The sequence below is a fragment of the Arachis stenosperma genome, chromosome 4, assembly GCF_014773155.1.
Source record: "Arachis stenosperma cultivar V10309 chromosome 4, arast.V10309.gnm1.PFL2, whole genome shotgun sequence".
In the NCBI taxonomy this organism is placed as follows: Eukaryota; Viridiplantae; Streptophyta; class Magnoliopsida; order Fabales; family Fabaceae; genus Arachis; species Arachis stenosperma.
Window position 1 is genome coordinate 72,834,662 of NC_080380.1, and position 27,796 is coordinate 72,862,457.

At 39.3% G+C, this 27,796-nt stretch overlaps 1 protein-coding gene across 1 annotated transcript; it reads left to right on the top strand.

Annotated features, from left to right (window-relative positions):
- Positions 1–23,966: 23,966 nt before the first annotated feature.
- Positions 23,967–24,902, top strand: LOC130975092 (uncharacterized). The gene has a single exon (XM_057899924.1). It carries the CDS (start codon positions 23,967–23,969, stop codon positions 24,900–24,902), a length of 936 nt encoding a protein of 311 aa, XP_057755907.1.
- Positions 24,903–27,796: the final 2,894 nt, after the last annotated feature.

Here is a 27,796-nt window from a genome sequence, read left to right on the forward strand (position 1 = left end):
CGCTCTGTCACAGCACGGCTAATCACTGGTTGGTTCCCGCGCCTACTGGAATAGAATCCCTTGATTCTTTTGCGTTTGTCACTAACGCCCAGCACTTGCAAGTCTGAAGCATGTCACAGTCATTCATTACCGGAATCCTACTCGGAATACCACAGACAAGGTTAGACTTTCCGGATTCCCAGGATCCTACTCAGAATACCACAGACAAGGTGAGACTTTCTGGATCCTCATAAATGCCGCCATCTATCTAGCTTATACCACGAAGATTCTGTTGGGGAATCTAAGAGATACACATTCAAGCTCTGTTGCATGTAGAACGGAAGTGGTTGTCAATCACGCGCGTTCATAAGTGAGAATGATGATGAGCGTCACATAATCATCATATTCATCATGTTCTTGGGTGCGAATGAATATCTTGGAATAAGAATAAGAGAGATTTGAATAAAAGAAAATAGAATTGCATTAATACTTGAGGTACAGCAGAGCTCCACACCCTTAATCTATGGTGTGCAGAAACTCCACCGTTGAAAATACATAAGTGAAAGGTTCAGGCATGGCCGAATGGCCAGCCCCCCCATAGTCTAAGAACTATGCGTTCAAAGATGTCAAATACATTAGTTAAATGTTCTATTTATAATAAACTAGCTCCTAGGGTTTACATGAGTAAGTAATTGATGCATAAATCCACTTCCGGGGCCCACTTGGTATATGTTTGGGCTGAGCTTGGTCTATCCACGAGCTGAGGCTTTTCTTGGAGTTGAACTCCGAGTTATGACGTGTTTTGGGCGTTCAACTCCGGATCATGACGTTTTTCTGGCGTTTAACTCCAGACAGCAGCATGTACTTGACGTTCAACGCCAAGTTACGTCGTCAATTTCCGAATAAAGTATGGACTATTATATATTGCTGGAAAGCCCTAGATGTCTACTTTCCAACGCCGTTAAGAGCGCGCCAATTGGAGTTCTTTAGTACCAGAAAATCCATTTCGAGTGCAGGGAGGTCAGATTCCAACAGCATCAGCAGTCCTTTTGTCAGCCTTTTTCAGAGTTTTGCTCAAGTCCCTCAATTTCAGCCAGAATTTACCTGAAATCACAGAAAAACACACAAACTCATAGTAAAGTCCAGAAATGTGAATTTAACATAAAAACTAATGAAAACATCCCTAAAAGTAGCTTGAACTTACTAAAAACTACCTAAAAACAATGCCAAAAAGCGTATAAATTATCCGCTCATCACAACACCAAACTTAAATTGTTGCTTGTCCCCAAGCAACTGAAAATCAAATAGGATAAAAAGAAGAGAATATACTATAAATTCCAGAATATCAGTGAATATTAATTATAATTAGATGAGCGGGACTTGTAGCTTTTTGCTTCTGAACAGTTTTGGCATCTCATTTTTTCCTTTGAAGTTTAGAATGATTGGCTTCTCTAGGAATTTAGAATTTCGGATAGTGTTATTGATTCTCCTAGTTAAGTATGTTGATTCTTGAACACAGCTACTGATGAGTCTTGGCCGTGGCCCTAAGCGTTTTGTTTTCCAGTATTACCACCAGATACATAAATGCCACAGACACATAACTGGGTGAACCTTTTCAGATTGTGACTCAGCTTTGCTAGAGTCCCCAGTTAGTGGTGTCCAGAGCTCTTAAGCACACTCTTTTGCTTTGGATCACGACTTTAACCACTCAGTCTCAAGCTTTTCACTTGAACCTTCATGACACAAGCACATGGTTAGGGACAGCTTGATTTAGCCGCTTAGGCCTGGATTTAATTTCCTTGGGCTCTCCTATCCATTGATGCTCAAAGCCTTGGATCCTTTTTACCCTTGCCTTTTGGCTTTAAGGGCTCTTGGCTTTTTCTATTGCTCCTTTTTTTTTTCGCAAGCTTTCTTTTTCACTGCTTTTTCTTGCTTCAAGAATCAATTTCATGATTTTTCAGATTATCAATAACATTTCTATTTGTTCATCATTCTTTCAAGAGCCAACAATTTTAACATTCATGAATCAACAAGATCAAAATTATGCACTGTTCAATCATTCATTCAGAAAACAAAAAGTATTGTCACCACATCAATATAATTAAATTAAATTCAAGGATAAATTCGAAATTCATGTACTTCTTGTTCTTTTGAATTAAAACATTTTTCATTTAAGAGAGGTGAAGGATTAATGGATTCTATTCATAGCTTTAAGGCATGGTTACTACATACTAATGATCATGAAATAAAGACACAAAACATAGATAAACATAACATTAAAAACCAAAAACAGAAAGAAGTAAAGAACAAGGAATGAATCCACCTTTAGTGGCGTCTTCTTCTTGAAGGACCAATGATGTTCTTTAGCTCTTCTATGTCCCTTCCTTGCCTTTGTTGCTCCTCCCTCATTGCTCTTTGATCTTCTCTTATTTCTTGGAGAATGATAGAGTGCTCATGATGTTCCACCCTTAGTTGCTTCCAATATTTGTGTGGAGGACAACTTATCCCCTGAGGTATCTCAAGGATCTCTTGATTTGCAGCCACATGTTCTACCACTGAGCTATGACGGCTTTATATGAGTCTTTCCATCTCCCAGGACTCAGAGGTGGAAGCTTTTGTCTTCTTCTTTTTTTTTTTTTGAATGTCTCTGGCCTTAGGTGCCATTAATGGTTATGGAAAGGCAAAAAGCTATGCTTTTACCACACCAAACTTAGAAAATTGCTCGCCCTCGAGCAAGAGAAGAAAGAAAAGATGAAGAAGAAGAAGAAGAGATGGAGGAGATGGAGGGATGTGTGTATTCGGCTATATGGGTGGGTTTGGGTGGGAAAGAGTTGTGAACTTTTGAAGGTAGGTGGGGTTCATGGGGAAGAGTGGGAGGATGTGAGTGGTGAATGAAGAACAGAAGGGATGACCATGAATGGAGAGAGAGAGGGCGAGGTAGGTGGGGATCCTGTGAGGTCCACAGGTCCTGAGGTGTCAAGGAATTCCATCCCTGCACCAAATAGGCATGTAAAATGCCTTCGTTGATCATTCTGGCGTTTAAACGCCCATTGGTGCACATTCTGGGCGTTCAACGCCCATGTAAAGCATGTTTCTGGCGTTGAACGCCAGTTTCATGCTTGTTACTGGCGTTCAGCGCCAGTTTTTCCTCTCTGGGCACATTCCTGGCGTTCAGCGCCAGAATGTTGCTTGTTTCTGGCGTTCAGCGCCAGAATGGTGCTCTGTTCTGGCGTTGAACGCCAGCCAGATGCACCTTACTGGCGTTGAACGCCAACCTGTGCGTCCTCCAGGGTGAAAATTTTTTCTTCTGCTGTTTTTTATTCTGTTTTTAATTTTTATGATTTTTTCGTGACTCCTCATGATCATGTACCTAATAAAACACAAAATAACAATAAAATAGAATAAAATAAAATTAGATAAATAAAATTGGGTTGCCTCCCAACAAGTGCTTCTTTAATGTCAATAGCTTGACAGTGGCTCTCATGGAGCCACAAGGTGATCAGGTCAATGTTGTATAGTTGTCCACACCAAACTTAGAGTTTGGATATGGGATCTTAACACCAAACTTAGAGTTTGGTTGTAGCCTCACAACACCACACTTAGAGTTTGACTGTGAGGGCTCTTCTTGACCCTGAACTGAGAGAAGCTCTTCATGCTTACTCTCTTTTGTCACAGAGGGATGGCCTTGTGCCTTAAACACAAGGTATTCCCCATTCAATTGAAGGACTAATTCTCCTCTGTTGACATCTATCACAGCTTCTGCTGTGGCTAGGAAAGGTCTTCCTAGGATGATGCATTCATCCTCTTCCTTCCTAGTGTCTAGGATTATGAAATCAGCAGGGATGTAAAGGCCTTCAACCTTTACTAGCACGTCCTCTACTATTCCATAAGCCTGTCTCAATGACTTGTCTGCCAGTTGTAATAAGAACAAGGCAGGTTGCACCTCAATGATCCCCAGCTTCTCCATTACAGAGAGTGGCATTAGATTTATCCCTGACCCCAGATCACACAGAGCCTTTTCAAAGATCATGGTGCCTATGGTACAGGGTATTAAGAACTTGCCAGGATCTTGTTTCTTTTGAGGTAGAATTTTCTGAATCCAAGTATCCAGTTCATTAATGAGCAAAGGAGGTTCACTTTCCCAAGTCTCATTACCAAATAACTTGGCATTCAGCTTCATGATGGCTCCTAAATATTGAGCAACTTGCTCTCCAGTCACATCTTCATCCTCTTCAGAGGATGAATAGTCTTCAGAGCTCATGAATGGCAGAAAGAGATTTAATGGAATCTCTATGGTCTCTGTATGAGCCTCAGATTCCTCTGGATCCTTAATAGGAAACTCCTTCTTGCTTGAGGGACGTCCCAGGAGGTCTTCCTCACTAGGATTTTCATCCTCCTCCTCCCTTGTACATTCGGCCATATTGACTATGTCAATGGCCTTGCACTCTCCTTTTGGATTCTCTTCTGTATTGCTTGGGAGAATATTGGGAGGAGTTTCAATGACTTTCTTACTCAGCTGGCCCACTTGTGCCTCCAAATTTCTAATGGAGGATCTTGATTCATTCATGAAACTGAAAGTGGCCTTTGACATATCAGAGACTACATTGGCTAAATTAGAAGTGTTTTGTTCAGAATTCTCTGTCTGTTGCTGAGAAGATGATGGATATGGCTTGCTATTGCCCAGCCTATTACGTCCACCATTGTTAAAACCTTGTTGAGGTTTTTGTTGATCCTTCCATGAGAAATTTGGATGATTTCTCCATGATGAGTTATAGGTGTTTCCATAAGGTTCACCCATGTAATTAACCTCTGCCATGGCAGGGTTCTCAGGATCATAAGCTTCTTCAGAAGCTGCCTCTCTAGTACTGTTGGATGCATGTTGCCATCCATTCAGATTTTGAGAGATCATGTTGACCTGTTGAGTCAACACTTTGTTCTGAGCCAATATGGCATTCAGAGCATCAATTTCAAGAACTCCTTTCTTCTGAGGTATCCCATTATTCACGAAATTCCACTCAGAAGTGTACATGAATTGGTTGTTTGCAACCATGTCAATGAGCTCTTGAGCCTCTTCAGGCGTTTTCTTCAGGTGAATAGATCTACCTACAGAATGGTCCAATGACATTTTCGAAAATTCAGAGAGACCATAATAGAATATATCTAATATGGTCCATTCTGAAAACATGTCAGATGGACATATTTTGGTCAGCTGCTTGTATCTTTCCCAAGCTTCATAGAGGGATTCACCATCTTTTTGTTTGAAGGTTTGAACATCCACCCTCAGCTTGCTCAGCTTTTGAGGAGGAAAGAATTTATCCAAGAAGGCAGTGACCAGCTTATCCCATGAGTCCAGGCTATCCTTGGGTTGTGAATCCAACCATATTCTAGCTCTGTCTCTTACAGCAAAAGGGAAAAGCATGAGTCTGTAGACTTCAGGATCAACCCCATTCGTCTTTACAGTCTCACAGATCTGCAAGAACTCAGTTAAAAACTGATAAAGATCTTCAGATGGAAGTCCATAAAACTTGCAGTTTTGTTGCATTAAGGCAACTAGCTGAGGTTTCAGCTCAAAGTTATTGGCTCCAATGGCAGGAATGGAGATGCTTCTTCCATCAAACTTGGACGTTGGCTTTGTGAAGTCACCAAGCATTCTCCTTGCATTATTATTATTTTCGGCTGCCATCTCCTTCTCTTGTTTGAAAATTTCTAAAAGGTTGCTTCTGGATTGTTGTAATTTAGCTTCTCTTAATTTTCTCTTCAGAGTCCTTTCAGGTTCTGGATCAATTTCAACAAGAGTGCCTTTATCCATGTTCCTGCTCATATGAAAGAGAAGCAAACAAGAAAAGAAAGAGGAATCCTCTATGTCACAGTATAGAGATTCCTTTGTGTTAGTAGAAGAAGAAAGGGGTAGAAGAATGAAGAAGGAGATTCGGATTTTTGGATGAAGAGAGGTGGAGAGAAGTGTTAGTAATTAAATAATTAAATAGAAGAAGAAAAGAGGAGGGAGATTTCGAAAATAGTTTTGAAAAAGGGGTTAGTAATTTTCGAAAATTTAGAGATAAAATGTAATTAAAATTAAAACATGAAACAATTAATTAATTAAAAAGAATTTTTTAAAAAGGGGTGAGATATTTTCGAAAATTAAAGAGGGAAAAGTAGTTAGGTGGTTTTGAAAAAGATAAGAAACAAACAAAAAGTTAGTTAGTTGATTGAAAAAGATTTGAAATCAAAATTTGAAAAAGATAAGAAGATAGTAAGTTAGATAAGATATTTTGAAATCAAATTTTGAAAAAGATAAAATTTTTGAAAAAGATAAAATAAAAGATAAAAAGATTTAATTCAAATTATTTACTTCACTAACAAGAAACTACAAGATAAGATTCTAGAACTTAAAGATTGAACCTTTCTTAACAAGAAAGCAACAAACTTCAAATTTTTGAACCAATCACATTAATTATTAGTGAATTTTCGAAAATTAGATGTAAAGATAAGAAAAAGATTTTGAAAATGTTTTAAAAAATGTTTTTGAAACTTTCGAAAAAAATAGAAAAAAATGAAAAAGATATGATTTTTGAAAAAGATTTTGAAACGATAAGATTTTTAAAATTGAAAATTTGACTTGACTTGTAAGAAACAACTAATTTTGAAAATTTTTGACCAAGCTAACCCAAAATTTCGAAAATTTGGAGGGAAATAAGGAAAAGATATTTTTTTTATTTTTGAATTTTTAATTATGAGAGAGAAAAATAACAAAAATACTCAATGCATGAAATTTTTAGATCAAAACCATGAATGCATGCAAGAATGCTATGAATGTCAAGATGAACACCAAGAACACTTTGAAGATCATGATGAACATCAAGAACATAATTTTGAAAAATTTTTGATGCAAAGAAAACATGCAAGACACCAAACTTAGAAATCTTTAATGCATGGAAAATATGAATGCAAAAATGCACATGAAAAACAACAAACAACACAAAACAAGAAATCATCAAGATCAAACAAGAAGACTTGTCAAGAACAACTTGAAGATCATGAAGAACACTATGAATGCATGAAATTTTCGAAAAATACAAGAAAAAATTTTTAAAGCATGCAATTGACACCAAACTTAAAACATGACACCAGACTCAAACAAGAAACACAAAATATTTTTGATTTTTATGATTTTATAATTTTTTTTGGATTTTTATTGATTTTTTTTTTCGAAAACAAAGTAAAAAAAAAACGAAAATAATAAAAGAAAAATTTTGAAAAAGATTTTTGAAAAGAAAATTACCTAATCTGAGCAACAAGATGAACCGTCAGTTGTCCATGCTCGAACAATCCCCGGCAACGGCGCCAAAAACTTGGTGGACGAAATTGTGATCCATGTTCTTTGTATTTGTATGAAATCATTATTATGGCACCAGTTGAATTCACAACTCCGTTCAACTAACCAGCAAGTGTACTGGGTCGTCCAAGTAATAAACCTTACGCGAGTAAGGGTCGATCCCACAGAGATTGTTGGTATGAAGCAAGCTATGGTCACCTTGTAAATCTCAGTTAGGCAGATTAAATTGGTTTATGGTTTCAAAAATAGAAATAAGAAAATAGAAGAATTAAAAGGGATAGAATACTTATGCAGATTCATTGGTGGGAATTTCAGATAAGCATATGGAGATACTGTATGGCTCAAGGATGCCTGCTCTCCTACTGTTTCAACTCAATCCTTCTTATTCCTTTCCATGGCAAGCTGTGTATAGGGGTTCACCGTTCGACGATGGCTACTTTCAATCCTCTCGGGAAAATGGTCCTCTGCGGCTGTCACTCGCATGGCTAATCGTCTGGAGGCATCACCTGGCCGAAGGCTACATCCCATCCTCGCAGTGAAAACTACGCTCACGCGCTCTGTCACAGCACGGCTAATCACTGGTTGGTTCCCGCGCCTACTGGAATAGAATCCCTTGATTCTTTTGCGTTTGTCACTAACGCCCAGCACTTGCAAGTCTGAAGCACGTCACAGTCATTCATTACCGGAATCCTACTCGGAATACCACAGACAAGGTTAGACTTTCCGGATTCCCAGGATCCTACTCAGAATACCACAGACAAAGTGAGACTTTCTGGATCCTCATAAATGCCGCCATCTATCTAGCTTATACCACGAAGATTCTGTTGGAGAATCTAAGAGATACACATTCAAGCTCTGTTGCATGTAGAACGGAAGTGGTTGTCAATCACGCGCGTTCATAAGTGAGAATGATGATGAGCGTCACATAATCATCATATTCATCATGTTCTTGGGTGCGAATGAATATCTTGGAATAAGAATAAGAGAGATTTGAATAAAAAAAAAATAGAATTGCATTAATACTTGAGGTACAGCAGAGCTCCACACCCTTAATCTATGGTGTGCAGAAACTCCACCGTTGAAAATACATAAGTGAAAGGTTCAGGCATGGCCGAATGGCTAGCCCCCCCCCCCCCCATAGTCTAAGAACTATGCGTTCAAAGATGTCAAATACATTAGTTAAATGTTCTATTTATAATAAACTAGCTCCTAGGGTTTACATGAGTAAGTAATTGATGCATAAATCCACTTCCGGGGCCCACTTGGTGTATGTTTGGGCTGAGCTTGGTCTATCCACGAGCTGAGGCTTTTCTTGGAGTTGAACTCCGAGTTATGACGTGTTTTGGGCGTTCAACTCCGGATCATGACGTTTTTCTGGCGTTTAACTCCAGACAGCAGCATGTACTTGACGTTCAACGCCAAGTTACGTCGTCAATTTCCGAATAAAGTATGGACTATTATATATTGCTGGAAGGCCCTGGATGTCTACTTTCCAACGCCGTTGAGAGCGCGCCAATTGGAATTCTGTAGCTCCAGAAAATCCATTTCGAGTGCAGGGAGGTCAGATTCCAACAGCATCAGCAGTCCTTTTGTCAGCCTTTTTCAGAGTTTTGCTCAAGTCCTTCAATTTCAGCCAGAATTTACCTGAAATCACATAAAAACACACAAACTCATAGTAAAGTCCAGAAATATGAATTTAACATAAAAACTAATGAAAACATCCCTAAAAGTAGCTTGAACTTACTAAAAACTACCTAAAAACAATGCCAAAAAGCGTATAAATTATCCGCTCATCAGAAAGTAAGACATCATGCAATGCAACCTATGTATATGAATGCAACTATATGATAAAATGTCTATACCTACTTGGTTAAGAAAATAAACAAGTTCTTCAAGACAAACAGAAATCAAATTCCACTGATCCCAACCACACAATAAAATAATATTAATCTTGTAAGTAGATAGCTCATGAAAGCCGGGAACATAGAGTCAAGCTTGAACCCTCACTTGGAGCGTATATGCACTCTAGTTGTAAACCCTGGTTAAATTAGTAGATAATTAGTCAGTAAATTAGTTTTTCATAAGGAAGATTAGAAATATGAAAATTATATCAAATTAGGATAGAGCTCTTTGAAACAAGAATTTTGACACCAATTTTGAAGAAAACGGTCCAAGATCGGACCAGACGGGCCGAACCGGTTGAACCGAACCCGAACTGGGCTGTCGGTCCAACCGGACCCACACTTTAAATGAGCCCGAAAGCCCCTTTCTTCTTCATTTCACTTGCTGCATCGTGAAGAACTCCAGGGAGAAGAAAACACTCCCGAGCCCTTATGGTAACATTCCAACCCCCGTAACCTCTCCGTCCAAGCTCCGATCGCACGTACCATTTTTGGCCACGCGTTCACCGCGTCGATCTCTACATTTCTACCAGAACAATTTCACTGGTAACTTGTTTAATCACTCTCAGCCCTCTTTTCCCCGAATTTTTTTAATTTTTAATGGGAATGTTGAATTTCTTTGATTTCTGATGTTTTAGGATCCAATTAGCTTGAGGAAAATGTTCACTCTTGCTTATGTGAAGCTTGGGTAAGGTGAGGATATGATAATTTTATTTTAGTTTCATTGAATTTGAGCTTTGAGTATTAAATTGGATATATATGTGTTATGAATGTGTATTAGGTTGTGAATAAATAATTGGAGCTTGAAATTGTGAATATTGGAACTTGGAGGAAGCGGATTAGTTGAGGTTTTGAGGGTTGTGTTCTTTTAGGAAAATTGTCTTGGAATAATACTTAGGAATCAACTAAGGTATGGTTTAGGTTTCTTGCATTTAATATATAATGTTCTGTGAAAACTTAGGCTAGATGACCATAGGATAGGTTAGATTGCATGTGTATATTTAATGCTTAGTATCCTGTTGATGAACATGGTTGGATTGGAGCTTGTTGATTAATTGGTGATTTGGTGAATATATGATTTGAGGTATTTTGTGTTAAAAGCCTAGGATTTGTGAACTATGATTCTTAGTTAAATTTTAGTTGTTGGATTTGAATATTGTATGAGTATAATTGTTGATCTGAGGTAGATTTACTGTGGTGATTGTTATGATGATGAGGAAGGGTGAGTTGAATTAAAAAGAATCAGGTTTGGACCCGAAAAGGGTGGCAAAGTCTGAGTTTTAGAGGAGATGCTGCCAAAATTTTATAAAAATTAGAGATTTTGTTTATATGATTATTTAAAAAGATTTAGATTTAAAGGTTATATGGTTTGATTTTAAGCTATTAAGAAAATGAGTATGTTTTAAGTTTGATTCATTTAGAAAAGAATGATTATGTTTTGAAATGGAACTATTGATGGACAGAATGGAAGGTGTGACAATGAAGGATAAGGATTGAATATGATTGATGTATGATGATGAATGAGATGCGATTGAGAATGATGTGGATGTTGATGAATTATAATTGATTTATTTATATGGCTTATGAATTTGAATGATCTGAGATACGAGATTCCCTGGATTAAGTGACGTGGCTTGCCACCACGTGTACTAGGTTGAAAACCCGATACTCTGTTGACCATACGACGTAAGTGTGACCGGACACTATATAAATTCCCGGGAATGTTACCCGCATTGAGCAATATTGATGAGAAAAAGCTATGCATAGACTCTTGGGGATGCACGTCGGGGGACAGTCTAAGTACAATTCAGACTTGTCGGGTTGGCTGGATAACCGACAGATGAGCCTCATCAGCCATAGGACAGGCATGCATCATATGCATATTACTTGAACTACTTGCTTGTGCTTTAATTGGGTGTGTTTAAATGTATTTGCCATGCTAAATGTATATTTGTTACCTGTAGTATTTGTAACCTTCCTGTGCTTTTCTTTATCTATTTATTTGTCTGTGAAATACTGATGGAGATGGAGGTGTGGAGGAATGCCAGTATAAGATTTATGTTTAAGGTTAAGTTAAGTCAGGTTTACATATTCTTAGAAAACCACCTTTTATGGCTTTTGTTTAATACTTCAAGCTCTATAATCTGAGTGTCGACATTCTAGGATTGCCTTTGGCATTCCCAAGACCTTATATATTATGTGTGTGGCACCTTTACCATACTGAGAACCTCCGATTCTCATTCCATACTATGTTGTTGTTTTTCAGATGCAGGTCGAGAGGCATCTCGTTAGGCGTCTGGACTATTGAAGTGAAGTGGTTACTGGGTTATTTTGTTATGCTATGATGTATATATATGTACTTAGCTTTCTCTCCATATAACTTATTCTTTTTTATCCTCCTAGAGGTATACGGAGAGGCAGGATTTTGTTTATGTACATTTGGGTTTGGGATACGTATATATATGTATATATGTGTGTATATTCTCCGGCCAGTCTTGACTTTGCAGGCTGAGTCAGGAGCTCGTTATTTTGCATCTTTGACTTTCTGTTCTGGTTTTGGGTTACTTTACACTTGACAGCTGTAGCTTTCTTAGCACGTAAGTTAATTCATTTATCGACCGCTGCGCTTTTATTTTTTGCGATTTTTATTTCCTCTATTCTTCAAGGCTCCTAGCATATTATAATTCTTCTGCTATTATATATTTACATTTTATTTTAGAGGTCGTAATACCACACCACCTCTACTTTACGACTTAAGCGTAAAGCTCTAGGTGGTAGGGTATTACATTATGGTATCAGAGCAGTTCGTTCCTATAGAGCCTGAAAGACGGACTGATTGTACTTCTGTGCATTCTCTGTATATGTGTTTATGTGCTATTAGAATATCTGATTGATATATATGGCATAAATGTTTGTGAGCATGCATTTGGAACTTAAAGCATTAGACCTGCGATATTGAGACTGATGAACTTAATATCACTTGTTTGGTGTGTATAGGGATCAGATGTCGACTCGCAGACGCGGTCGCGGGCGAGGTAGAGGTAGGACAGGCACCGTTACTTCTGCCCCTATAGGTACTGACCCAGTAGATTTTATGGCCGCCCTGGGAAATATGGCTGTAGCTATGTAGGCAACAGCTGAGGCACAGGGTAATCAGATAAACTAGGGTAATCATGGGAACAGTAATGATATGGACGGTCCAATGACACTTGCTACATTTCTGAAAGTTTGCCCTCCGACTTTTAGGGGAACCACAAATCCCACTGATGCAGATAATTGGATTCAGGCTATGGAAAGGGCGTTACAGGTGATGAGCGGATATTTTATACGCTTTTTGGGGGTAATTTCATGTAGATTTTAGCATGTTTTAATTAGTTTTTAGTTAAATATTATTATTTTTTAGGCAAAAATCATATTTCTGGACTTTACTATGAGTGTGTGTATTTTTCTGTGATTTCAGGTATTTTCTGGCTGAAATTGAGAAAGCTGAGCAAAAATCTGACTTAGGCTGAAAAAGGACTGCTAATGTTGTTGGATCCTGACCTCCTTGCACTCAAAATGGATTTTCTGGAGCTAGAAGAGTCCAATTGGCGCGCTCTCAACGGAGTTGGAAAGTAGACATCCAGAGCTTTCCAGCAATATATAATAGTCCATACTTTGCGCGAAGATAGACGACGTAACTTGGCATTGAACGCCAAGTACATGCTGCTGTCTGGAGTTAAACGCCAGAAAAACGTCATGATCCGGAGTTGAACGCCCAAAACACGTCATAACTTGAAGTTTAACTCCAAGAAAAGCCTCTACTCGTGGATAGCTTTAGTCTCAGCCCCAGCACACACCAAGTGGGCCCCAGAAGTGGATTTCTGCACCAATTATCTTAGTTTACTCATATTTTGTAAACCTAGGTTACTAGTTTACTATTTAAACAACTTTTAGAGAATTATCTTGTACCTCATGACATTTTCAGATCTGAATTACATACTTTTTGACGGCATGAGTCTCTAAACTCCATTGTTGGGGGTGAGGAGCTCTGCAGCGTCTCGATGAATTAATACAATTACTTTGTTTTCCATTCAAACACGCTTGTTCTTATCTAAGATGTTCATTCGCGCTTAATTATGGAGAAGGTGATGATCCGTGACACTCATCACCTTCCCCAATCCATGAACGTGTGCCTGACAACTACCTCCGTTCTACATCAGATTGAATGAGTATCACTTAGATTCCTTAATCAGAATCTTCGTGGTATAAGCCGGATTGATGGCGGCATTCATGAGAATCCGGAAAGTCTAAACCTTGTCTGTGGTATTCTGAGTAGGATTCTGGGATTGAATGACTGTGACGAGCTTCAAACTCCTGAAGGCTGGGCGTTAGTGACAGACGCAAAAGAATCAATGGATTCTACTCCAACCTGATTGAGAACCGACAGATGATTAGCCGTGCTGTGACAGAGCATAGGAACGTTTTCACTGAGAGGATGGGAAGTAGCCATTGACAACGGTGACACCCTACATAGAGCTTGCCATGGAAGGAGCCTTGCGTGTGTTGAAGGATTTCAAGGAAGAGTTGAAGTTCAAAGGACAAAGCATCTCCAAAACTCCAACATATTCCCCATTACTGCACAACAAGTAACAACTATTTATTTTATGCCCTTTTTACTTTATACGAGACTAAAGTACTCTATTGGTATCCTGATTAAGATTAATAAAATAAACATCGCTTGCTTCAAACCAATAATCTCCGTGGGATCGACCCTTACTCACGTAAGGTATTACTTGGACGACCCAGTGCACTTGCTGGTTAGTTGTACGGATTGCAAATTCGTGCACCAAGTTTTTGGCGCCGTTGCCGGGGATTGTTGAGTTTGAACAATTGAAGGCTTATTTTATTTCTTAAATTAGGAATAATTTATTTTTATTGTTACAGAGTCATTAAATCTTGATAGGATTGTTTCTTTTCAAAAAAAAAATTTTTTTTCTTTTCAAAATATATTATTTTTCTTTATTAGTTGCTAATTTTCGTGAGTTTAGTGTCTTGTTCTAAGTTTGGTGTCAATTGCATATCTTATACTTTTCTTTAAAATTTTCGACTTGTGTTCCTTGTTCCTCATTGATCTTCAAGTTGTTCTTGTTTATCTTTCTTGTTGATCTTGAGTTTTTCTTGCTTTGTGTCTTTTCTTGTTTCACTTGTGTTCTTTTTAAAGCATTAATTGGAATATTCAAAACAAGTGTTACATTTACTCCCAATTGGCTAGAGTATTGGTTTATATTCTTGATAATTGGGTATACGCTTTGGAACCTTTTTTAAAAATAATTTTTCTTTGATTGAATCTTGTGCCAAACTTTAAGTTTGGTGTTTTCTTGTTAATCTTTTTATGATTTTCGAAAATTTTATTAAAGTTTTCTAAAAATCTTAAGTTTGGTGTTCTTCCTTTTGTTCTTGGTGTTCTTGTGAATCTTCAAGGTGTTCTTGAGTTTTTCTTGTGTCTTGATCTTAAAATTTTTAAGTTTGGTGTTCCTTGGTGTTTTCCCTCCAAAAGTTTTCGAAAATAAGGAGCATTAGATCTAAAAATTTTAAGTCTTGTGTCTTTTGTGTGTTTTTCTCTTTCATCACAAAATTCAAAATTCAAAAAAAAATTATATTTCCTAACTAATTTTGAACTTATTTTTTTCGAAAATTTTATATAAAAATTCAAATTTCAATTTCAAAATATTTCCAATTTCTTTTATTTAGTTCGTCTTTTATTTTTTTTAAAAAAAAATCAACATATAAATTATCCCTTGTATTCCATCATGGAAGCAAGTAGGAATGAACAGTCCAAGAGGATTCTGGGGTCATATGCTAACCCTACTACTGCTTCATATGGGAGTAGTATCTGTATACCCTCCATTGGAGTTAGTAGCTTTGAGTTGAATCCTCAGCTCATTATCATGGTGCAGCAAAACTGTCAGTATTCTGGTCTTCCACATGAAGAACCTACAGAGTTTCTGGCACAATTTTTGTAAATTGCTGACACAGTACATGATAAGGAAGTGGATCAGGATGTCTACAGATTATTATTGTTTTCATTTGCTGTAAAAGATCAAGCTAAGAGGTGGTTAAATAACCAGCCTAAGAACAGCATAAAAACATGGAAGCAGCTGTCAGAAAAATTCCTGAATCACTATTTCCCTCCAAAACGGATGACACAGCTAAGGCTAAGCATCCAAGGCTTCAAACAAGGAGATAATGAATCTCTTTATGATGCCTAGGAGAGATACAGAGAGATGCTAAGAAAATGCCCCTCTGAAATATTTTCAGAATGGGTGCAATTAGACATCTTCTACTATGGGCTTACAGAAAAAGCTCAGATTTCTCTAGACCACTCAGCTGGTGGATCTATACATATGAGAAAAACAATTGAAGAAGCTCAAGAGCTTATTGATACAGTTGCCAGAAATCAACATCTGTACCTAAGCAGTGAATCTTCCATGAAAGAAGAAGCTAAAACAGTAACTGCTGAGCTCAGTCCGGTGGATCAGGCTAATGAATTCAATCAGCAATTAGACTTTCTAACTCAGCAGCTAGCCGAATTCAAGGAAATATTACAAGAAACAAGAATGGCTAACAGGAATATAGAAGAATAATTAAAGCAGACAGAAAAGCAACTGTCAAAACAAATAGCAGAAGAATGTCAAGCAGTTCAATTAAGAAGTGGGAAAACATTAAATACCTCACTTCAAAGCAGTAGGAAACTAAGAAATGAACAAATGGCTAATCAAAATCCCTCTGAGGACAGTCAGAGCCCAGAGAGGAATAAAGCTGGCGCTGAACGCCCAAACCATGCTCATTCCTGGCGTTCAACGCCAGAAACAAGCATGAATCCGGCGTTGAACGCCCAAAGGGAGCATGGTTCTGGCGTTCAAACGCCAGTAACAAACAAGGAGGTGGCGTCTAACGCCACTCCAGCTTCCACCCCTGGCATTCAAATGCCAGTGGGGGATCAGTCACATACAAGTGCTGATAACAACCCTTCTAAAAAGGCTTCCCAACCCACTTCTATAGGTAATAAACCTGCAGCAACTAAGGTTGAGGAATACAAAGCCAAAATGCCTTATCCTCAAAAACTCCGCCAAGCGGAACAGGATAAGCAATTTGCCCGCTTTGCAGACTATCTCAGGACTCTTGAAATAAAGATTCCGTTTGCAGAAGCACTTGAGCAAATACCCTCTTATGCTAAGTTCATGAAAGAGATCTTAAGTCATAAGAAGGATTGGAGGGAAACTGAAAAAGTTTACCTCACCGAAGAATGCAGTGCAGTCATTCTGAAAAGCTTACCTGAGAAGCTTAAAGATCCTGGGAGCTTTATGATACCATGCACATTAGAGGGCACTTGCACCAAGCAAGCTTTATGTGATCTTGGGGCAAGTATCAACCTAATACCTGCATCTACTATCAGAAAGCTTGGTTTAACTGAAGAAATCAAACCAACCAGGATATGTCTTCAACTTGCTGATGGCTCCATTAAATACCCATCACGCGTGATTGAGGACATGATTGTCAAGGTTGGGCCATTTGCCTTTCCTACTGACTTTGTGGTGCTGGAAATGGAGGAGCACAAGAGTGCAACTCTCATTCTAGGAAGACCTTTCCTAGCAACTGGCCGAACCCTCATTGACGTCCAAAAGGGGAAGTAACCTTGAGAGTCAATGAGGAGGAGTTCAAGTTGAATGTTGTCAAAGCCATGCAACATCCAGACACCCCAATGACTGCATGAGTGTTGATATTATTGACTCTCTGGTAAGAGAGGTCAATATGGCTGAGAGTCTCGAATCAGAGCTAGAGGACATCTTTAAAGACGTTCAGCCTGATCTGGAGGAGTCAGAGAGAATAGTAGAACCTCTGAAAATCCCTCAGGAAGAGGAGAAACCTCCTAAACCCGAGCTCAAACCATTACCACCTTCCCTAAAATATGCATTCTTGGGAGAAGGTGATACCTTTCCTGTAATCATAAGCTCTACCTTAGAGCCACAGGAAGAGGAAGCACTAATTCAAGTGCTAAGGACACACAAGACAGCTCTTGGGTGGTCCATCAGTGATCTTAAGGGCATTAGCCCAACTAGATGCATGCACAAGATCTTACTGGAGGGTGACGCCAAGCCAGTGGTTCAACCACAAAGGCGGCTGAACCCAGCCATGAAGGAAGTAGTACAGAAAGAGGTCACTAAATTACTAGAGGCTGGGATTATTTATCCTATTTCTGACAGCCCCTGGGTGAGCCCTGTCCAAGTCGTCCCTAAGAAAGGTGGCATGACAGTGGTTCATAATGAAAAAATGAACTGGTTCCTACAAGAACAGTTACTGGGTGGCGTATGTGTATTGATTACAGAAGGCTCAATACAGCTACCAGAAAGGATCATTTTCCTTTACCATTCATAGACCAGATGCTAGAAAGACTAGCAGGTCATGAATACTACTGCTTCCTGGATGGATATTCAGGTTATAATCAAATTGCAGTAGATCCCCAGGATCAGGAGAAAACGGCATTCACATGCCCATCTGGAGTATTTGCATACAGAAGGATGCCATTTGGCCTGTGCAATGCACCTGCAACCTTTCAGAGGTGCATGCTCTCAATTTTCTCTGATATGGTGGAAAATTTTCTGGAAGTCTTCATGGATGACTTTTCAGTGTTTGGAGACTCATTCAGCTCCTGCCTTAACCATTTAGCACTTGTTCTAAAGAGATGCCAAGAGACTAACCTGGTTTTAAACTGGGAGAAGTGTCACTTTATGGTGACTGAAGGAATTGTCCTTGGGCACAAAATCTCGAACAAGGGGATAGAGGTGGATCAAGCTAAAGTAGAGGTAATTGAAAAATTACCACCACCTGCTAATGTTAAGGCAATCAGAAGCTTTCTGGGGCATGCAGGATTCTATAGGAGGTTTATAAAGGATTTTTCAAAAATTGCCAAACCTCTGAGCAACCTGCTAGCTGCTGACACGCCATTTATCTTTGATAAAGAGTGTTTGCAAGCATTTGAGACTCTGAAACTAAAATTGGTTACAGCACCAATCATCTCTGCACCAGACTGGACATTACCATTTGAATTAATGTGTGATGCCAGTGACCATGCTATTGGTGCAGTGTTGGGACAAAGGCATGACAAGCTTCTGCACGTCATTTACTATGCCAGCCGTGTTTTAAATGACGCACAGAAGAATTACACAACCACAGAAAAAGAGCTACTTGCAGTGGTTTACGCCATTGACAAATTCAGATCCTATTTAGTAGGATCAAAAGTGATTGTGTATACTGATCATGCTGCTCTTAAATATCTACTCACAAAGCAGGATTAAAAACCCAGACTTATAAGATGGGTGCTGCTTCTGCAAGAGTTTGATATAGAAATAAGAGACAGAAAAGGAATAGAGAATCAAGTAGCAGATCACCTGTCCCGAATAGAACCAGTAGAAGGGGCGTCCCTCCCTCTCACTGAGATCTCTGAAAACTTTCCAGATGAGCAACTTTTTGCCATCCAGGAAGTGCCATGGTTTGCAGACATTGCAAACTACAAGGCAGTGAGATTCATACCCAAAGAATACAGTAGGCATCAATCAAAGAAATTGATCACGGATGCAAAGTACTATCTTTGGGATGAACCATATCTCTTCAAGAGATGTGCAGACGGAGTAATCCGTAGATGTGTGCCTAAGGAAGAAGCGCAGAAGATCCTATGGCACTGCCATGGATCACAGTATGGAGGACATTTTGGAGGTGAGCGAACAGCCACAAGAGTCCTCCAAAGTGGCTTCTACTGGCCTACTCTCTATAAAGATTCCCGAGCATTTGTACTTAATTGTGACAGTTGCCAAAGATCTGGCAATCTGCCTCACAGTTATGCCATGCCTCAACAAGGGATCTTGGAGATTGAGTTGTTTGATGTATGGGGTATCGACTTCATGGGACCCTTCCCACCATCATACTCAAACACTTATATTCTGGTGGTAGTGGATTATGTATCCAAATGGATGGAGGCTATTGCAACACCCACCAATGACACTAAAACAGTGTTAAAATTCCTCCAGAAACACATCTTCAGCAGATTTGGTACCCCTAGAGTATTAATCAGTGATGGGGGCAGTCATTTCTGCAATAAACAGCTTTACTCTGCTTTAGTTCGTTATGGAGTTAGCCACAGGGTAGCTACTCCATATCACCCACAGACTAATGGGCAAGCTGAAGTCTCAAATAGAGAACTCAAAAGAATCCTGGAACAGACTGTAATTAACCGTAGAAGGGATTGGGCAAGGAGCTTGGATGATGCTCTGTGGGCATACAGAATAGCATTCAAGACCCTTATAGGGACCTCTCCATACCAGCTTGTGTATGGAAAGGCATGTCACTTGCCAGTGGAACTGGAACATAAGGCCTACTGGGCAACCAGATTCCTAAACCTTGATGCCAAATTAGCTGGAGAAAAACGATTGCTTCGGTTAAATGAGCTAGAGGAATTTAGACTCAATGCTTTCGAGAATGCAAAAATTTACAAAGAGAAAGCAAAAAGATGGCATGATAAGAAATTGTCATCCAGAGTCTTTGAGCCGGGGCAGAATGTTCTGCTATTCAATTCCAGGCTCAAATTATTTCCCGGGAAATTAAAATCCCGGTGGAGAGGTCCATATGTGATTACAAGCGTATCACCATATGGATACGTAGAGCTTCAGGATAATGAATCCAACAAAAAGTTCATTGTTAATGGACAGAGAATTAAACATTATCTTGACAGTAACTTCGAGCAAGAATGCTCGAAACTGAGACTTGATTAGAGCTCACTGTCCAGCTAAGGACAATAAAGAAGCGCTTGCTGGGAGGCAACCCAGCCAATCACAAAATTTAATTTTATTCGTATATGTCAAAGTATCTTCAAGGTAAAATAGCAATTGATTGGATTCACAGAGTTACAAGGGAATTTGGAAGCTCACTGGCGTGAAAAAGCCAGTAAGAAACATTTTGGGCATTGAACGCCCAAAAGAAGCACCCACTGGGCGTTCAACGCCAGTAAGGGTAGCCATCTGGGCGTTAAACGCCAGAAAGGAGCATCTTCTGGGCGTTAAACGCCAGAAAGAAGCACCTTCTGGGCGTTTAACGCCAGATTGACAGCATCCTGGGCGTTCAGAAAAACGCCCAGTGACAAAGGACTTCCTGGCGTTCAACGCCAGAAAGATGCATCAGCTGGGCGTTGAACGCCCAGGAGAAGCAACATTTGGGCGTTAAATGCCCAAAACATGCAGCGTTTGGGCGTTTAACGCCAGGATGGTGGGGAGGAGGTAAAATTCGTTTTTCTTTACAATTTTTCTAAATTTTTATGTTTCAATTCATGATTTCTTGCATAAACATGTTTCAAAATGTCATCCTTCAAATCAAAATAGTTTTCTAAAAACCCTAATTTCTAAAATCCCTTTTTCAAAAATATCAAATGTATCTTAATTCATAAACACAAATCTTTTTCCAATCCAATTCTTTTTCAAATATTTTTAATTTCTTCTCATATCTTTTTCAACTCATCTTATCTTTTTTTCGAAACTGCCTCTCCTTCTACTCCTCTCCTTTCCTTTCTTTTGCTTGAGGACAAGCAAACCTCTAAGTTTGGTGTGATTTGCCATGATCACTGAGCTAAAACTCATTAAGATCATGGCACCTAAGAGAACAGGAAGAGCAAGGATGTGAACTTAAGGGAGCTGAAGCGTTAGAAATTAATTCTTGAAGGCACCCCACAGACTAGAGGAACATCCACTTTCCAAAATACAGGTTGTTAAGTTCTAATTCTAGCTTTAACTCTGTGATAGTATTATTATAGGATTTTACCTTAGAAGTTATATAGGAGTAGTAGTAATTAGCATATCTATTTTGGCTTTATTTCTAATTAAGTTATAACTTATTTTTCTCATCATCATCAAACATGAATAAAATAGTAGATTTGTAGAATAAAGAGGCAATTTAATTTTTTTTCGAGTTCTTAATAAGGAAAATTCTAATTATTTATATGTGGTGGCAATACTTTTTGTCTTCTGAATGAATGCTTGAACAATGCATAATTTTGATATTGAATTTTATGAATGTTAAAATTGTTGGCTCTTGAAAGAATGATGAACAAGAGAAATGTTATTGATGATCTGAAAAATCATGAAATTGATTCTTGAAGCAAGAAAAAGCAGTGAAAAAAAAATTTTCTTGCAGAAAAAAAAAAGAGAGAAAGAAAAAGCAAGCAGAAAAAGCCAATAGCCCTTAAAACCAAAAGGCAAGGGTAAAAAGGATCCAAGGCTTTGAGCATTAATGGATAGGAGGGCCCAAGGAAATAAATCCAGGCCTAAGCGGCTAAATCAAGCTGTCCCTAACCATGTGCTTGTGGCATGCAGGTCCAAGTGAAAAGCTTGAGACTGAGTGGTTAAAGTCGTGATCCAAAGCAAAAAGAGTGTGCTTAAGAACTCTGGACACCTCTAATTGGGGACTTTAGCAAAGCTAAGTCACAATCTGAAAAGGTTCACCCAATTATGTGTCTGTGGCATTTATGTATCCGGTGGTAATACTGGAAAACAAAGTGCTTAGGGCCACGGCCAAGACTCATAAAGTAGCTGTGTTCAAGAATTAACATACTAAACTAGGAGAATCAATAATACTATCTGAATTCTGAGTTCCTATGGATGCCAACCATTCTGAATTTCAAAGGATAAAGTGAGGTGCCAAAACTGTTCAGAAGCAAAAAGCTACTAGTCCCGCTCATCTAATTAGAATCTGAGCTTCACTTGAAACTCTGAGATATTATTGTTTCTTAATTTCTTTTTATCCTATTTTATTTATCTAGTTGCCTGAGGACAAGTAACAGTTTAAGTTTGGTGTTGTGATGAGCGGATATTTTATACGCTTTTTGGGGGTAATTTCATGTAGATTTTAGCATGTTTTAATTAGTTTTTAGGCAAAAATCATATTTCTGGACTTTACTATGAGTGTGTGTATTTTTCTGTGATTTCAGGTATTTTCTGGCTGAAATTGAGGAAGCTGAGCAAAAATCTGACTTAGGCTGAAAAAGGACTGCTGATGTTGTTGGATCCTGACCTCCCTGCACTCGAAATGGATTTTCTGGAGCTACAGGAGTCCAATTGGCGCGCTCTCAACGGAATTGGAAAGTAGACATCCAGAGCTTTCCAGCAATATATAATAGTCCATACTTTGCGCGAAGATAGACGACGTAACTTGGCTTTGAACGCCAAGTACATGATGCTGTCTGGAGTTAAACGCCAGAAAAACGTCATGATCCGGAGTTGAACGCCCAAAACACGTCATAACTTGGAGTTTAACTCCAAGAAAAGCCTCTACTCGTGGATAGCTTTAGTCTCAGCCCCAGCACACACCAAGTGGGCCCCAGAAGTGGATTTCTGCACCAATTATCTTAGTTTACTCATATTCTGTAAACCTAGGTTACTAGTTTACTATTTAAACAACTTTTAGAGAATTATCTTGTACCTCATGACATTTTTAGATCTGAATTACATACCTTTTGACGGCATGAGTCTCTAAACTCCATTGTTGGGGGTGAGGAGCTCTGCAGCGTCTCGATGAATTAATACAATTACTTTGTTTTCCATTCAAACACGCTTGTTCTTATCTAAGATGTTCATTCACGCTTAATTATGGAGAAGGTGATGATCCGTGACACTCATCACCTTCCCCAATCCATGAACGTGTGCCTGACAACCACCTCCGTTCTACATCAGATTGAATGAGTATCTCTTAGATTCCTTAATCAGAATCTTCGTGGTATAAGCCGGATTGATGGCGGCATTCATGAGAATCCGAAAAGTCTAAACCCTGTCTGTGGTATTCTGAGTAGGATTCTGGGATTGAATGACTGTGACAAGCTTCAAACTCCTGAAGGCTGGGCGTTAGTGACAGACGCAAAAGAATCAATGGATTCTACTCCAACCTGATTGAGAACCGACAGATGATTAGCCGTACTGTGACAGAGCATAGGAACGTTTTCACTGAGAGGATGGGAAGTAGCCATTGACAATGGTGACACCCTACATAGAGCTTGCCATGGAAGGAGCCTTGCGTGTGTTGAAGGATTTCAAGGAAGAGTTGAAGTTCAAAGAACAAAGCATCTCCAAAACTCCAACATATTCCCCATTACTGCACAACAAGTAACAACTATTTATTTTATGCCCTTTTTACTTTATACGAGACTAAAGAACTCTATTGGTATCCTGATTAAGATTAATAAAATAAACATCGCTTGCTTCAAACCAATAATCTCCGTGGGATCGACCCTTACTCACGTAAGGTATTACTTGGACGACCCAGTGCACTTGCTGGTTAGTTGTACGGATTGCAAATTCGTGCACCAACAGGCACAGCAGGTTCCTGAAGAGTAATGGGTTGAATTTGGAACCTATCGGTTACAAGGTGAAGCTCAGTATTGGTGGCAGGGAACACAACGTATCCTACAGCCTGATGGTGCTGCGATTCCTTGGGCGGTTTTCTGGACAGAATTCTATAAGAAATACTTTCCTAATTCAGCCAGAAATCTCAAGGAACTTGAATTAATGTAGTTAAAGCAGGGACATATGACTGTTGCTGAGTATACTAGCAGGTTGGAGGAGTTATGTCGCTTTTCTCATATCTGTCAAGGTGCGCCTGAAGATTTTGCTGAATGAAAGTGTATTAAATATGAGGAAGGTATTCGGAGTGATATTTTGAGCTTCGTTGCCCCAATGGAGATCAGAGTATTTTTTGAATTGGTGAATAAGTGTAGGGTGGCTGAAGAGTGTGTGAGAAAGGCGGCAGCAGAAAAAGGAAGTTTGTGGGTGCCTTTTCAGAGGCCTTCAGGGAGGAACTTTGCTCCGAGAGGTAAGAATTTCAAGCATGGAGGCTTTGTTCTGCAGCAGACTCAGGGCCAGGGTAATTACAGAAGGATGAATACTAATGTCAATCAGGGAAGAAGGTTTGGGAAGCAGGCACATCAGGATCTAAATTGTCAGAGGTGCGGAAAGTATCACCCTGGAGTTTCGTGCAGGTTAGGACTTGGAGTACGCTATTCTAGTGGACAGCTCGGGCATATAGCCACTAATTGCCCAGAGAAGAAAAAGTATGATACTGGTAGGGTGCAGCAGCCAGGGAGAGTATACACCACTTCTACCATAGGTGCTGAGGAATCTGAGGCACTGATTAGAGGTAATTGTGAAATGGCTGGTAAAATCTTAAATGCTTTATTTGATTCAGGAGCAACTCATTCATTTATTGCATTTGAAAAGACCAATGAGTTAGGATTGAGAATGGTGGTTTTAGGTTATGATTTGAAAGTATATAATGCTACTCATGAAGTTATGGTGACTAGGATAGGGTGTCTACAAGTTCCCTTTCGAGTGCAACAGCGTGAATTTGTGCATGATTTAATTTGTTTGTCTATGACTGGTGTTGATCTCATTTTAGGATTGGATTGGTTATCCAAGAATCATGTTTTGCTTGATTGTTCTGAGAAGTCAGTACAGTTTATGCCAGAAGGGTCAGAAGCACCGGTTGTAGTGAATAGTTACTATTTGAATTCTATGACAGTAAACTATTCTGGAACTGAATGTCAGGGTATTATGTTATTAACTGCAGGAGTATCAGGTGATGATCAGAGTTTAGAGCAGATTTCGGTTGTATGAGAATTTTCAGATGTGTTTCCGGATGATATTAATGAATTTTCACCTAACCGAGAAGTGGAATTCACAATCGAGTTGGTGCCTGGAGCCAGTCCGATTTCAATTACTCCTTATAAGATGTCACCTTTAGAAATGGCTGAACTGAAAGCTCAGCTGGAAGATCTGTTGGGTAAGCATTTTATCCGACCAAGTGTTTCTCCGTGGAGAGCGCCAGTGTTACTGGTAAAGAAGAAGGATGGGAGTATGCGGTTGTGTGTCGATTATCGGCAATTGAATAAGATCACTGTGAAGAATAAATATCCGTTGCCTAGAATCGATGATCTAATGGATCAGTTACAAGGTGTCGGTGTGTTTTCTATGATTGACCTGCGATCTGATTATCATCAGATAAGGGTTAGAGACAAGGATATTCCGAAAACTGCTTTCAGAACCCGTTATGGTCATTATGAGTATACAGTGATGTCTTTCGGGTTAACTAATGCCCCGGCCGTATTTATGGATTATATGAACTGGATCTTCCAACCGTATCTGGACAAGTTTGTTATTATCTTCATTGATGATATTTTTGTTTATTCTAAGACTGAAGAAGAGCATGTTGATCACTTGTGAAGTGTGCTACAAATTCGGAAAGACAGAAAGTTATATGCTAAGTTATCTAAATGTGAGTTTTGGAAGAGTGAGGTAAAGTTTCTTGGCCACGTGGTGAGTAAGTAGGGAATAGCTGTGGATCCTGCTAAGGTGGAAGCAGTGATGAATTGGGAGTGACCAACTTCAGTGACAGAGATCAGGAGTTTCCTAGGTTTGGCGGGGTATTATCGGAGATTCATTAAGGGATTTTTACAGCTTGCCTTACCTTTAACTAATTTGGCTAGGAAGGATACGCCTTTTAACTGGACTCCGGAGTGTGAAGAGAGTTTCCAAGCATTGAAGCACAGGTTGACTACCGCACCTGTATTGGTATTACCTGAACCAATTGAACCGTTTGAAGTGTACTGTGATGCATCTCTGAAAGGTTTGGGGTGCGTTCTGATGAAGCACCAAAATGTTGTAGCATACGGCTCACGACAATTAAGGCCGCATGAGATGAACTACCCGACACATGATTTGGAACTTTCCGCTATTGTGTTTGCTTTAAAGATTTGGAGCCATTATCTTTATGGCATTAAGTTTCATGTTTTCTCAGACCATAAAAGTTTGAAGTATCTTTTTGAGCAGAAAGAGTTGAATATGCGTCAGAGAAGGTGGATGGAGCTTTTGAAAGATTATGATTTTGAATTGAATTATCATCCAGGAAAAGCGAACGTTGTGGCAGATGCCTTGAGTTGGAAGTCTTTATATGCAGTTTGGATGATGCTACGGGAAGAAGAGTTTCTAAGAGCATTTCAAGATTTGAATTTGGGAATTAGAGAAGAATATGGAATTTTGTGTTTGAGTCAGTTGCAGATTTCAAGTGATTTTAAGTCGGAACTTCTGAAGGATCATCAAGACAGTGGAGCGTTACGTAAGGTATTACCAGCAGCTGAACAGGAAAAATAGTGGAGAGTGTTAGAAGGACAGGATGGTTTGTGGAGGTTCAAGAACCGGATTATTGTGCCATATATTGGGTACCTGCGACCGAATATCTTGAAGGAGGCTCATAAGAGCGGGTTTTGAATTCATCTAGGGAGTACTAAAATGTATCAGGATCTGAAAGCAATGTTCTGGTGGCCAGGTATGAAGAATGATGTGGCACCGCATGTATCTAAATGTTTAACATGTCAGGAGGTTAAGATTGAGCATCAGAGACCATTAGGGACCCTTCAGCCTTTAGAGATTTCACAATGGAAATGGGAGAGTATCGCAATGGATTTTGTGATAGGGTTGCCCAGAGCCCGGTCTGGTTGTGATGCTATTTGTGTAGTTTTGGATCGACTGACAAAATCACCTTACTTTCTTCCTATCCGAATAAGTTGCACAATGGAAGAATTAGCTCGAATGTATATTAAAGAGATTTTCAGGTTGCATGGCGTGCCTTCTACCATTATATCTGACAGGGATCCTTGCTTTACATCAAGATTCTAGGGAGCTTTTCAGCTTGCATTTGGGACTCAGTTAAGTTTAAGTACTGCGTATCACCCTCAGACAGATGGTCAGTCAGAGAGAACTATTCAGACCTTGGAGGATATGCTAAGGGCTTGTATTTTGGACCAGCCAACGAGCTAGGATCGGTATATGCCATTAATAGAATTTGCTTATAATAATAGCTATCATGCGAGAATTGGAATGACTCCATATGAGGCTTTGTATGGCAGAAAATGTCAATCTCCGTTGTGTTGTTATGAAACTGGAGAAAGGAGTCTATTAGGGCCTGAGATGATAGCTGAAACGACTGAGCAGATAAAGAAGATTCGTAGTCGAATGCTTATAGCCCAAAGCCGTCAAAAGAGCTATACTGACCAGAGGCGAAAACCTTTGGAATTCAAAGATGGAGAACATGTCTTTCTGACGGTTACACTAACCACTGGAGTGGGAAGAGATATTAAGACTAAGAAACTGAATCCCCGTTATATTGGGCCGTTTAAGATCCTGAAGAGAATTGGACCAGTGGCTTATAGAATTGCCTTACCACCGTATCTTTCGAATTTGCACGACGTGTTTCATGTATCACAGCTTCGGAAGTATACTCCTGACGCAAGTCATGTTCTGGAACCAGAACCAATCCAAGTAAGAGAAGATCTAACACTTCCAATAATTCCAGTGAGAATTGATGATACTAATATTAAACGATTATGCGGAAAGGAAGTATCATTGGTAAAAGTAGCTTGGAGTCGAGCTGGTATCGAGGAACATACCTGGGAGCTCAAATCGGATATGCGAAAGGACTATCCACATCTCTTTTCAGGTAACTATATTTGAAT